The sequence below is a fragment of the Mesoplodon densirostris genome, chromosome 12 (genome assembly GCF_025265405.1).
Source record: "Mesoplodon densirostris isolate mMesDen1 chromosome 12, mMesDen1 primary haplotype, whole genome shotgun sequence".
In the NCBI taxonomy this organism is placed as follows: domain Eukaryota; kingdom Metazoa; phylum Chordata; class Mammalia; order Artiodactyla; family Ziphiidae; genus Mesoplodon; species Mesoplodon densirostris.
Genome location: NC_082672.1, coordinates 78,752,694 through 78,767,358, shown reverse-complemented (window position 1 = coordinate 78,767,358; position 14,665 = coordinate 78,752,694). Strand labels below are relative to the sequence as shown.

General features: G+C 40.3%; 1 protein-coding gene across 1 annotated transcript in view; it reads left to right on the top strand.

Annotated features, from left to right (window-relative positions):
* The window catches only part of LMBRD1 (LMBR1 domain containing 1), a 110,503-nt gene extending 99,001 nt beyond the window's left edge, over nt 1-11,502 (top strand). The window contains exons 15-16 of the mRNA XM_060114707.1: nt 10,695-10,786; nt 10,925-11,502. Of these exons, the coding sequence (XP_059970690.1) occupies nt 10,695-10,786; nt 10,925-11,041 (209 nt within the window). The 3' untranslated portion in view covers nt 11,042-11,502. The remainder of the gene's footprint in view (nt 1-10,694; nt 10,787-10,924) is intronic.
* The last annotated feature ends 3,163 nt before the right edge of the window (nt 11,503-14,665 follow it).

Here is a 14,665-nt window from a genome sequence, read left to right as displayed (position 1 = left end):
AACAGGGTCCTACTGTACAGCACAGGGAACTACATTCAATATCCTGTGGTAAACCATAATGGAAAAGAATGTAAGAAAAGAATGTATATATATGCATAACTGAATTACTTTGCTGTACAGCAGTAATTAACACAACTTTGTAAATCAACTCTACTTCAATAAGAAAAAAATGTGTGTATATATATATATATATAAAATATATTAAAAAGTCGGGCTGTACCTCCGGGAAACAAGATGTGGAATAAAGAAATAAATATTCACTGTTTTTTGTTGTTGATAAATAGCTTTTATTCTGTAACTAAAGAAAAAACATCGTTAAGCCTTTTAAAGGATGAAAACAGTGAGAGACCAGATAGTGGCATGCGTCTGCCCAGTAGCTATTGATTATAGAGAAGACTTTTTTCCTTCCAGTTTGTTGAAAGGTAGCAGTGTGGAGGGTAGTTACTGAGACTTTGAAAAAATGTATTTCTTTTTTTTTTGGCCATGCCCCATGGCTTTGTGGGATCTTAGTTCCCCAACCAGGGAGTGAACCCGCACTCTCAGCAGTTAAAGTGTGGAATCCTAACCACTAGACCACCAGGGAATTCCCTGAAAAAATGTAATTCTTGAATTCTTGGTAACATCTTCTTCCCAGAATGTGGAATATTTCTTTCTACTTGAACTGAGTTTCCAGGAGATTTTATAACTCAAGGTAACTAAGCAGTAGTGCTCAAGTACTTACATAATCACTAACAATGGATTCAGGTGTTTTTTTGTTTTTTGTTGTTTTTTTTTTTTTTACCTACCAATACTTTTGCCTGTAAGCAAAACTAAAAAATAAAAATAAAAATAAATTTTTTTAATTGAAAAATGTATTTTGCAGGAGAGGCTACTGTTTAAAACTAGTTTTATTAAAGGAGTTACTCCACTAGTTTACGTTTGATGTTTGGTATACAGTTATAAATAAAAAGCTCATTTTAAGGAAAGCCAATTTTTAGAGGCTGAAAATGAAGCTGTTCAGGGGATTTCGTTAGAAACTTAGCTGTATGGCCTGAGGTTAAAAAGGGACACCGATGCTTTGTGATGACAGTATTTGTTAATGTCTCCTGTGGTGCTGTGTGCCCAAGTGGGTGGTCCATAAATGTAATTTGAAATGAAAATGTTACCAGACTCTTTCTGTGTGGATTTAAAAGACAGGTTTGAATATGGACTTTAAATTTAATACCTCCTACCCCATGTTAAGTGAAGCTAATTAATTTTAGCTTTCTGGAATTTTGTAACAAGAAGATCCACTTCAGGAGAATATATGTAATCCTTTCCCTTAGACTCAAGCACATGGGGCCTTTAAAAAAAACACTATATGGTCTTTTTGTCTTACAGTCTGCAAATTTGGAGGTGGGGATGGGAAAGTTAAGGACAGTTAGATTTAGTCTAAAGATGAGGAGAAGTCAGGTCACCTAGAATTGTGATAATTTTGATAGCCTTATTTAGAAAGTTATCCTGTTTATTTGAGGAATACAACAATAATAACAGCCTTTGCAATTTGAACACTTTTGGAAGATATTGACATACTTTTTCTAATACTGAGAATCAAAGCCTGTGTGTCTTGAAATTCTAAAATAAATTTATAAATGTCTTAATTTCCAGGATTCCATATGATCATTTAGTTTTTCTTATCTATTCTTCCTTGCTTTTTCATGTAATAAATGTTTATATTGATATCTAGTATGTGCCAGGCACTATTCCACGTACTAGTGACACAACAGTGAACAAAGCTCAAATATTCCTGTCCCCATGGAGCTTACTTAGTAGAAGGAGACAAATAAGTATGTCAGGCGGTAAGCATTATGGAGAAAAATAAAGTGCCAAAGGAGGGTAGGCAGTGCACAGAAGGAGGGACGGTTTGAAATGCTGAGTAGAGTAGAGAAGAAAGGAAATCCTTACTGAGAAGCTGACATCTGGGCAAAACGACCTTCAGGAAGTGAGATTCCTGGGGAGAAGCCCTGCAGACCAAGGTGACAGCAGGTGCAGAGTGGGGCGGGGGAGGGGGACTGGACGAGGAAGAGGAAGAGGAAGGGCAAGTCATCAAGGGTGACTTCAGGTTTTACGCTCAGATGCAAAGTCTAGAAGGTTGTGAGCAGATGACTTGATGTGATATGTAGACCAGGGCCTGGCAACCCTTTTCTCTAAAGGACCGGATAGTCAATATTTTAGGCTCCGTGGGACCTACAGTCGGGTCCGCACTGCTCAGCTCTGCCACCGCAGCACAGAAGCTGCAGTACACGGTACGTCACGGATGCCGTGGCCGTGTTCCAGCAAAACTTACAAAAACAAGGAAGGAACAGTCTAAATGTTTCCTTTTGGGGTAAAGTTTACCAGCCCCTGAGATAGACCATAAGAAACCAAGGGCAAAGGCAAGTTGAGAGAGCTTTTGCAGGAATCCAAGGCAGAGCTTGTGGTGGTGGTGGATGTGGCAGGAAGTGGTCAGATTCTGAACAGATTTTGAAGGTAGACCCAGGGGGATTTGCTGAGGAGTCGAGCATAGCATATGAGAGAGAAAGGGGTTATGTGTGTGTTTTTAGAGTTTTAATTAGAAAACATTGCTTAATATTTTATATTCTGTATTTGATAATATCTAGAATAATTGTCTTTTTAAATCTGTTTCCAACTTTCCAGGCTGTGCTTTTTTTTCCTTTGAACCTGTTTGACTTTGTTCTTGGTATTCCATCATAAACTGAGAACTAATAAGAAACCTAATAACTTCTCAGTCTACCGTTGGTTACAGCACATTTTTTCATTAGGTTTCCCTTACGGCTGAAAGCACGTGTGTAGTTGCGGTGTGGTGTGCAGGGTCAAGGAAGAAAGCGAAATTAAGATGTTAGCGTGTTAGCTTAATCTATGGGTAGTCCTAAATGAGACTTATCAACCATATGAAAATAATATACAGAGCCTTCTTATTTTGGTAATGTGCTTTTATAAAAATGTTTAAAATGAATAATTATTGGGGAAGTACAAACTATTAGATAAGGTCTTGGGCCGTATGTCCTGACTTCACTATTGCTTTTACTACCATCATTCTTCAATGCACAGTTATCTTCACTCACTTTCTCTTCAGCTAATCAGTTGCTAAGGGATGCAGAGTCTGTTGCCATAGTGACCCTCACATCTCACCTAAATGACATGTCAGATGAATTGCTGAGCCTTTTAACTAGTGCTCCACTCTGATCCACACTACACAGTGCTGTTAGTCTAATTGTTCTGAAGCAGTGGTTATCGAAGTTTCGTGTGCATCAGAATCACTTGGAACGCTTGCAAAATACATCGCAAAAAATTTTTTTTATTTTTTCTTTTTGCGGTATGCGGGCCTCTCACTGTTGTGGCCTTTCCCGTTGCGGAACACAGGCTCCGGATGTGCAGGCCCAGCGGCCATCGCAAAATTTTTGATTCAGTGGATCTGAGGAGGGACCCTAGAATTTTCTGACGGTTTTGGTCTGGAAACCACACTGTGGAAACCGCTGTTCTCAAGTCCTCTGGCGATGTCATTCTTCCACCAGGAGCCTTAAGTGCTGCCCTGTACCATCTGATAAATTCAGCCAAGGACTGAAGGATTCCACTCTCTAACCCATCCTGCATGTTTCCAGCCCTTTTTCATACACTTCCAGAACGTGCCCATCTTTTCCGTCTTTGCTTTTTAACTGTTTGTTCTTGGAATGTCGCAGCCAGTTTCTACCCATCTCCTCCCATCTTTGTCAGTCAGAATCCTGGCCGTCTTACAAGGTTTCTTTCAAACCTGACCTTCTTTTTTGAATCTCCAAACACGTGTGCCATTTCTGTTTTTTTCATTTGAATCCCCATAGCATTTATACTTCTGATGACATGACCTTACTCTGTCTTAATCTATCATCATTTATGTGTCTTATCTCTGTCCTACCCTTTTATAGGAACGTGTAAGCTCCTTGAGGATAAGAAAACATATATATATATATGAGTATATTTTTCTGCCTTGTTCAACCAGCATTTGTAGAATTGAACCACTTTTAAAATTTGTTCCTTTTTTTCTTTCTCTTGTTAAAAAATGTTCTTAAAGTAACATAAGATTGATATCTACCTAGTGTCTTGTCGCTTCTTGCTCACAATGGGAGGAAACCCATTGTATTTACTTCCTTCTAAGTACCTACTGACCCCTTTTCTTTGGATTAATTGCTTTCTAATTGCGCTGTTCAGCTCTAATGTTATAATTTCTGTTCATTGGACTTCTGATGCATTAGAAACCATATCTTCTTTCTTGATTTCCTTCCCAGAGCTCTTAGTTTACCTAGAGTTAAAGAAAAGAAATGCTTTGCGCAAAATGTATATCTGAAAAGTATTATATCCTCACAATTGATAGAATTGATGAGTTTGTGCTTAGAATTCTATGGAAGACTTCATTTCTTTTAGAACTTTAAAGGCATTGCACCATCTGTGTTTCATTTTTGACTGGTGAGAAATCCAATGCCAGTCTATTTCTTCTTTGGAAGTTAACTTGATAGTTTCTGTTTTCTCCATTTTCCCCTTGGGGAGCTCTTGTTCATTAGTTGCTGGATATCTTCATCATCTGACTCCTCTCATATTTCGTATTTTCAGCCTACCATTTTGCTCTAGATTCTTGGATATGTACTCAGCTTTATCTTCAAACTATACCCTGAATTTTTTATTTTGTAACAAATTTGTACTTTCCTTGAGGTACTTTATGTGTCTCATTTTTCTTTTTCAAGCATCTTTGTTTTATGGATGTAATATCCTCGTCAATATGTGAAGATACTAAACATTTTTCTTAATCGTTTCCTTGTTTCCTTTAAGTAAATTACAGTTCAGTTCATCTTGGAGCATTTCTGTCTATCTTGTTCTTTCCCCTCATGCTCATCGTTTTCTGTATATATCTGATGATTCATTCATATTTATGCTAGTTTGTATTTAAGTATCAGGAACCTGGGAAGCCTCATCACTGGGGACCTTATGACTGGGGTTTCTTGATCCTTAACGTTATTTTTTTAAAGTAAATGAGAAGGAAACCAGCTGTTTTACTGGAGACCTTTTAAATGCAGCTTTCCATCGTCCAGAATATTGCTGAGGTCTCCCATCACTGTGTGGCCTTCCTCCCATTCTCTTTGCTGTTAAAAGTTTGCTCCTGGGGCTTCCCTGGTGGCGCAGTGGTTGAGAATCTGCCTGCTAATGCAGGGGACATGGGTTCGAGCCCTGGTCTGGGAGGATCCCACATGCCGCACAACAACTAAGCCCGTGAGCCACAACTACTGAGCCGGCGCATCTGGAGACTGTGCTCCGCAACAAGAGAGGCCGCTATAGTGAGAGGCCCGCGTACCGCGATGAAAAGTGGCGCCTGCTCGCTGCAACTAGAGATAGCCCTCGCACAGAAATGAAGACGCAACACACACACACACACACACAAAAGTTTGCTCCTGGCTTTATTCCTGCTCCATAACTTTAATGAGGTCCTGGGAAACAGGACGGGAAACAACTGACTGTGCTCAGGCTACCCTCTTGAACCAGAAGACTTTGTGTTCAACAAGTTAAAATAGTCCTTCATGGTTAAGTACTATGAACTTATAATCTTTCACTTGACAAATAATAACTCTGTGTTGATAGCCTCATTCGATTTAATTCTACCCATCAAATGGGCAGAGCAATATTGAAGTTAGAGTGATGAGATAGAATTATTATTTAAGAATCCTGCTTGATCTCCAGCATCTGTATTTGACTCCAGATAAGTGGAGAGGAAACTAAAGTTTTAGCCAGATGGCAGTTTATTAATTTACCATAGGAAGTATAACCATTAAAGAAACTAGAGGCTCAGCGCTTGTGAATTCTCATTGGAGGAAGGAATCTGGAAAACCAACTTTATAGTCACATAGTTTCTAAGTGGGCCTGGAGTCAGAAGAGGGCCTCACTGACATTGGCTGGTATCATCCAGCTGAGGAAGCCTTATGTATTGTGTCCGTTGTCAAGTGAGGTTGCCGTGCAGACCAGAAAATTAAGTATCGATCACAGCATATTTTTCTTGGGTTTTGCTTGAGATCCAGAAAGTCTCTTACTGTTGAAGTTGTTTTTCTAGGTGACATTTTGATTGTGTTCTTGACAGTTCAGCTAGGACAGTCCACTGAAGTTAGCTAGGTGTAAGGTTTCTCAGTTCTTCGGAGTCCACTCTGAAGACAGCCCAGGTTATTTTGTAAAATTTCTCAGCCACTTTTTATAGATCCTTGCTTAAGGATGCGGTCTCCTAAAACATCAACCTTTTTTTTTTATTTAAGCACATGTAGAATTCTCTCTAATTTAATTCTCAGAAGTTCAGTTTATCTTATCACTATCCGTCAGAAGTAGATATTATCTCAGTGACACTTAGAAAGAAACTGATACTTAGAAGTTAAATGATTCTGTGATTTTTGATGTTCACCAATTCTTTCTTTCCCTTTTACCCATCTCCTGCAGTGAGATTTAACAAAACATTATTAAACTGTATGCCATTTGTTAAGTTTCAGATGAGCATACAATTTTGGTTTTTATTACATATTTAAATTTGTTCTGCCCTCCTTCTTTGGATATATGTTGCTAGTTGCTCAGATCTTTTTGTGTGTATATATTTCACATGCTGTAAATCCACTTGACAGTAGTTATTCACTGGCATTTTACTCCCCAGAAGCTCAGATCCAGCCTTCCTTTCATCCCGACAGCTCGTGTTTTCACTTGGATTGTTTCCAGGTTTGATGAACCTCTTCCTACTCTCAGTTCCCTCTGCCAGCCTGCAGTGCACTCATGTTATCCCCTTTGTTAAAACCATTTGATAAATAATTCCTAATCATATCACAATAAAGCCTGAGATCCTTAGCCTGTTTCCAGTTAAGATTTGTATGTCTATCGTATTCAGTAGTAGCAAGACCCTAATCAGAAACCAAAGTGAGCACGATCACGGGCAACCATGAGAAAGGAAGTGGTGTTATAAACAGTCCAGTCTTCTCCCAGTTTTTTTGTCACTAGTCAAACAAAGAAATTGCTTTAAAATTCTCTGTGGTACATGAATTTTCCCAAATGCCCTCTCTCTGTATGCACATGTAACATAAGGATTTGTTTTATAAGTAAAGTACAAATGTAGAGTTAATTAATTCTAAGCTGATTTCAAGTGAAGGTGTAACATGGCGATGGCATAATGGTGGCTTAAATCACGCTAAGTATTGTTTTTCAAAATATACTTAAAGTAGAAGGTGCTGTTTATTACAGTTAATGAGCAAAGTTATGTTAATGGCAGTCAGCATACATTAACAAGGACATAACCAGTGGTCTAAAAGGAAACAAGAAATAAGTAGTATTAAATCTATCAGGTATATTTATAAAGGCGGCTGTTACATGAGAAACAAGTTTAATTGCACTTTCTGTTAGTTACTTATCTAGTTTGATGATAAGTGAGAGCAGATGGGGGGAGGATGGTAGAAGCAGGATTTTGATTCTATTCATAGGCTCCAGGGGCTCTTTCTTGGTTCTTTTAATCCTGATCCTTACTGTATGGCCACTTTGAAGAAAAAATTTTGTGTGAACCCCTATTTTTAGCTTTTCATTGTAAACATGCACTCTTTGGTGTAATTGGAAGTTTATGTATCCCTGTGAGGAATAACAGCCAGAAGTCTCCTGAACAATTCCAGTTTTAGAATGTACTCCCTAAATTGAGGAATTCACATTTACTTTGAAGGCCAAACCAAGTTCGAAATACTTACTGTAGTGTTTTAGATAGCAGTAGAAACACCTCTCTAGATCTCCTAGATATCTATGATTCAGGTGGGCAGCTGGGAGGTGGCAGATGGTGTATTCAGTGTGGAGTTATCACTCAAATATAAAATATATGCATGGGGATTATTAACTAAAATTCCTCTGTGGACATATGCCACTTTATACACATATAAATATAATGACATGTACATATAAAGATAACTGTAAAAGCTGTTACATACTTTTCAACAACAAAGCAGAACACTAACAATGTACATTTTTTTCTTATTTTAGAAGGCTTGCATCAAATCTCCAGCCTTTGAAAGTGGTAAACGTGTAAAATAATGTGATAGGAAAAATATTTAAGATATTTTTTTTTTGTGGTGGGGAAAATAATCAGCAGGTATAGCCAATTTAAAATGTCACTGAGTGGATTATTAGACCCCCTGGGAAAAGTGATTTGATTCTACCTGCTTTTGCCAGCTCAGCCTTTGTCTTGTAATCCCTGTTCTGGCCTTGAAATTTCTGGTTCACTCAAGTTCTGACCCCCCAAATACCTTTAGGTATGGAAATGAGTAATAGAACTTTTTATTTTTTAAGTTTAGAGCATTAGCAATGTTGAGAAGGTTGAATAACTTTTTAAAAACAGGTTTGTGGGCTTCCCTGGTGGAACAGTGGTTAAGAATCTGCCTGCCAATGCAGGGGACGCGGGTTCGAGCCCTGGTCTGGGAAGATCCCACACGCTGCCAAGCAGCTAAGCCTGTGCGCCACAACTACTGAGCCTGTGCTGTAGAGCCTGCGAGCCACAACTACTGAGCCCACACACGCCAAAACTACTGAAGCCCACGTGCCTAGAGGCCGTGCTCAGCATCAAGAGAAGCCACTGCAATGAGAAGCCCGCTCATTGCAACTAGAGAAAGCCCTTGGCGTAACAAGAGAAAGCCCTTGGCGCAACGCTCAAAAAGCATTGATGTTTTTAAAATAACTGTGAACAGGCATTTTTTACAGCCCGTTCCATTCTTCATTCCAAATTGGTTATTTTTATTTAAAAGTATATTGCTGTGCAGCAGGTATCCTTTTACTGAATTATACACATTTAAATTTCACCAAATTCATTTGTATCTGTTTTGACTGTAGAGACAGAAGAATAATGAACATGTACAGAGTAGTCATGATGCTAATACCTAAGCGATTATTTTCCTCACTACTAGTGTGCACATAATCTTCTAAAATCTTAAGATGAGTTTTTATTGGCACCATTTGAGCAGCTCTTGAAAATTTTATTCTTTATCATGGTCTTAGTATATCTTGAAGAAGAAAATGGACATTAACTTCCACTTTGCAACCCTCGTTTGGTCTTCAAGATGACCCTATCAGGAAGTGTGGTGACAAGCAGAGTCTCATGGTTCAGTTTTGCCTGTTCACATGGCAGAGAAGTGACCAAATGATACCTGACGTCAAGTCTGTCAAGACCAGGGCCTGGACCTGCTTTGTCGTGCTGGACATTTAAGTTATACTTTCATTTTCGAGGCATATTCAGAGCATCTTGTTTCGACATCCTTGGAATCTTCTCAGATTTTAGTCAAAAGAAATTAGAAAATGTATTATTTAGCAATATGATTTTAAAGTAAAATATCCCCTTTTTAAAAAGTTTAGTTTTTCAGCAGTCATACTGAATATGAATGCCAGGTATTCTGATGGGTACTGTGGAATATTCAGGCCAATCCAGTGGAAAAAGTGGCAAATTGAGTATGTTATATTACTGTGAAGCACCTTCTGTGATCGAGGGGAAAATCTGCTCTGGGGCAGAGTGGCTGACCAGTGGCTTTCCTGCAGGGAGGCGTCTCTGCTGCCTGAGCTCTGGCGCCTGGTGTGAGGCCGTGATCTGGGGGGCCAGGGACTGTAGGACAGGAGAGAAACATTTGTCCCTCCCCTGCTGCTTGATACCTTTTTGGTTTTTCTTAGGATGCTTGGAATATTCCTCTTAGACTTTTGTGTTGAGAAAGAGAACGAGGAATACAAAGGGGGCCCTTGGGGATCAGAGGATCCGCATTAAATTGCTGTCCTGCTTCTGAGAGGAAGGTGCTTCTCTGTTAAGTGGCATGTTTTCCTGCCAGAAGCAGAGGCTGTCTGTCCAGCTGGGCATTGAGCCATCCGGAAGGACATGCTGAACTGTAGGGGAAGGGAGGGGAGGGTTGGGATAAAATAGAACCTAATGCTACTTTTCAGAAATCCATGGGACAAGTGGTTTTCATAAACAAGTATTTCCTTAGACTTCCTGTACTAGATATATGTATAAAGGACTTTGTAAACTAATGGAAACAATGTGTTTGGATAAAATAGTATGGAGTCTCACACAAATACCAAGTAACCAGTCTGCCAATTTCTCTTTAAAGGTTACTTTTTTTTTTTTTGAAGGAGAAAAGTAAGTGATTTCTTTTTAAATTCAAGCTATAATGCTGTCTAAAATTCAGACAGTAAGCAAATCAGTAGATAATGATTTTTCTGTATTTCTTTATAAGCAGTGGCCATTTTTTCAATAGCATTCTTAAAAAGAAAAAAAAAGCTCAAAAAAATCTCAGTTGGATTCTTAGAAAAGAATGCTAACCACATCTGATTACTTTCTTCATTCTTCATCAGGAAAACTTTGTTTTGTTTTAGGATGTGTCTGGCATTCCAGGTTAAAATGCTTTTTCAATTACACTGAACTAGCCAATATAATTTTTTATACCCAAGAGCTGGGGTTACAGTGGTAGCATTGACTTTTAAAAATATGTCATATTAGTTGATAATTTAAACTATATTAAGGTGATTGAAAGAGTGGGCTTTGGAGATAGGCCTATATTTCAATCCTGTCTCTAACACTGATAATTAGTCTTGCTTAATAACCTTTTAGGTCAAGTATTAATAGTCTATTTCAAGAGAGAAACTACCTCACCCTAGTCCTTTATTTGCTTTTATAGATCAGTGTATTGTCACCCGGACCTACCTGTTCCTTCACAAGTTCTGGTTCTTCAGTGCCGCCTACTACTTTGGTAACTGGGCCTTTCTTGGGGTAAGTACAGGTGTCCCAGGGATGCTGTGACCATTAGTGGGCTGTTTTTGTCACAGCAATGCTATTGGGTTTTAAGTTTGGTGCTTTCTGGATGACTTCAGGTTTGAGAAATAACATACACCTTGTTTACATTTGCAGGTGTTCATGATTGGGTTGATTGTCTCCTGCTGTAAAGGGAAGAAGTCGGTCATTGAAGGGGTGGATGAGGATGACTCAGACCTGAGTGATGATGAGCCCTCTCTCCACTCCGTCTGAGGGCTTCTGTTACACAGGTTTACTAAGCTGACTCTGCATCTCTTGTGCATTTGTAAAGTGTCAAACTAACATGAGAATGAACTGACTAGCTTTCATCAAAAATGAGAGCATGGCTATTAAAAAAAAAAAAACTATATTTTTTATGTTTTCTGAAGTGACATTATTATATCATAGATTAACATTTTAAATTGCTATAATAATGCTATATAAATATAAAAGTACCGGCCTTGTGAGGGAATGTTTGTAACAATTTTTTTTTTTCCTCTAGTGTATAATAGTGTTGAATTGATTAAAAATCTTCCAGAATTAATATTCCCTTTGGTCACTTTTTAAAAACATAATAACTCACTTGTATCTGTGCCTTTGGGTCTCTAGAGTACTGTGGAATTTTCAAGTGTCTATATCTGATTGTTGAAAAATAATATTCACAGTATAGCTGATAAATAAATGTTATTCCGCTATGCAGCTTGTTTTCTATTTTCTACATTAAATCACTAGCGCCATTGAAATAGATTTCATGAACAGATTTCAGGCTGCTTGGTGTGCCAAGATGTATTATATTGTTCAGTCCATTAGATATCTTATCACCTCTACAGTATTTAAGGCATATACATTGTTAAAAATAACCTCAAAAGTTGTATTCCAGCATAAATGGGAATATTGTCAAGAATAAGTAATCCTGAAAAAAATCAGTGTACTGATCAGTTTAAGATATATGACATCATACTTTACCTTTAAAAAGATTTTCTCATTCTAAAGATTTAGAATTTGCAAAAGATATAGGGAAAGCTCTATACTATCGATAGGGTATTTTGAAGGCATCCTGGATACTGAGATCCTAGTTTACTAACACAGGCAAATTAGAACTCATGAAAAGCACATATTATGATCCTTGAAGTAGAATACCATTAAGTTTCTGAAAAAGACTTAGGAATTAACAACCATCTCCCATTCAGTTCATCTCTCTCTTAATTTTTGTGTCACTTTGCTCTCATTCTTTGTCTCTCTGGATAGACCTCCACACCCTTCATGTTTGGCACCTTTGATGTTATTCACCAAGATTCCATTCCCTTCTGTTCTTAATTCACATTTTCTTTTTGGACAATCTCATATACCCTCAGTTTCCAAACTTTTACTTACCTGTTAACTAGAAATTACTACTTCAATTGCAGCATGTTGATAATTGAACTCGTTTTTCTGGTCATACCAAGCCTCCTTCTTTATTCATTTTTTTGACAGATGGTACCAGCACATACCTAGTTGCCAAAACCAAAACTCAAGCAGACCTCCTTATCTCCTGTGTGTACCTGGCCCATCACTAATCAGGCCATGTTGATCTCTGCTTAACTGTCCTTCCATTTTCCCTCTTCTCCATTCTTACTATGTTATGGACTGAGCTGTGTCCCGCCCTGCCGCCACAGAAAAATTTCCATATTGAAGTCCTAACCCCTAGTAACTGAGACTGACTATATCTGGAGATTGGGTCTTTAAAGAGGTAATTAGGTGGCGCCCTAATCCAGTATGACGGGTACCCTTATAAGAAGAGGAGACATCAGGGATGTGTGTGCATAGAGAAAAGGCCACGTGAGGACCTGCAGGCCAAGGAGAGAGGCCTCTGGAGAACCCAACCCTTCCGGCACCTTGATTGTGGGCTACCAGCCTCCATAACTGTGAGAAAATAGGTTTCAGTTGTTTATGCCCCCCAGTCTGTGGTATTTTGTTATAGCAGCCCAAGCCTTCTAACGCACAGTGCTTCTTAATTTCCTCATTGGGCTTTCTGCTGAGTCCCAGCTCCTTTCAATCCTTCCTCGACAGTGAAAACACAAATCAGATGATGACATTTCTTTGCTGTGAAAAGCTTTCCGTTGTTTCAGAATGAAATTCATAGCTTTCATGTGACATCTAAGGCCGTTCTGGTGTGTGTCCTACCTACCTATCCAGTTTTCACTGCCATCCCCACAGATGTCTCACCATTATCCAAACGGCTCTGATTTCTCACATCCCCACTCTGCTGAACTGTCCCTTCTGCCTATGACACACTTCCCCTCCTCTTGTCTCCTAAGAGAATCCTTACTCTTCAGATCTCAGCCATGACGTTATCTGGTCAGTTACCCCCCGCTAGTCTCCTAGGCACAGTTAGGTGCTGTCTTTTCCCTGCTCACAGGGCTCCCTGTACAGTGTGTTGTGACTGTTAGCTTCAGGGCTGCTTCCTCTGGGCTGCAAGTCCTTGAACACATATCTGGTCGTTGAACTTTGACCCTGGTGCCAGAGCAGCTCCCTGCACTTGGAAAGCACTCAGTTGGCAAGCGAATTTGCTAATTCAAAGCTTTATGGGAGAAGAATCAAGATGCCGAAATAGAAGGACGTGGAGTTCACCTCCTCCCACAAATACATCAAAAATACTCATACATGTGGACAGTTCTCACAGAATACCTACTGAACGGTGGCAGAATATCTCAGACACCCAATATTGCAAGAAAGATCTCCACATAACTGGGTAGGACGAAAGAAGAAAGAAATTGGGATGGGACCTGCGCCCCTAGGTGGGAGCTGTGAAAGAGCAGAAGTTCCCACATCCTGGGAAGCCCCTTCACTGGCAGAGAGATCAGCCAGGACAGAAAGGGAGCTTCAGAGGCTTGGAGGAGAGCACAACAGCAAGTTGGCAGCAGGCAGAACAGAAAGAGAACTGCATAGATGGTCCATGCCATTGCCCTGCACATGCCAGCCTGAGACTTGTTCTCTGTTGCATGTGGGTCCGGGTGCTAAACTCGGACTTTAGAGGACAGACCCAGGGAGAGGGCTAGTGTTGGCTATGTGGAGTCAGCTTGAAGGGGCTGGAGTGTGGTATGGCTGCAACCAGGGGTGTACACGGAAGAAGCCTGGGCCTGCCATAGAAGTGAAGCACCTTCATTAAGTGGTGCATGAAGGGAGGGGCGGGGCCTCCATAGCAGCCTCTTGGTGCACTCTCAACTGGCTCGGTGCCACCTCTACAAGCTCTGGGAGCTCGTAAGTGCCAGCAGATTGCCCACACGCAGAGGTGGGGTTGAAATCAGAGCTGATCCCCAGGGGCCGCATGACTTAGGAAACGGATGAAATCTGAGCCCTCCCCTCAGCCGTGGGATCTGCAGATTTACACCACCACCACCAGCTTTGTAAGCTCTGCCTACAGGACTTCCAAGTGAACAATGGGTACTCCCGCAGCTGGGTCAGGTCTGGCCTTAGCAGCTGTGGGCTCTGTTGGCACATGCATGCAGAGACAGGGCCAGGGTCTGGGCTGCCTCCATAGTTCCCATGGTGGGTCCAAGTGCATGACTGCTGCGGTCCTGGTACCTGACGTCTTCAGTGGATCTGCACTGGTGGCTTTGTGAACAGAGCACCTGAGGGACACCAGGGACGATTGCCAGCATTCCCACAATTGAGCCAGGGCCGGGGGCAGTGCCAACAATAACATATTTGTGAGCCCTCACAACAGGTTTCAGGTGACGCCACAGAGCGCACTCCCTGGTGGACAACTCCAGTGAAGGAATACTCAGTGGCTCATCTCCCAGTGGGCATGCTCCAATCCACCTATACACACCACAGCTCAGAAACGGATCTGGTGGCTTCTACTCCAACAACTAGGGA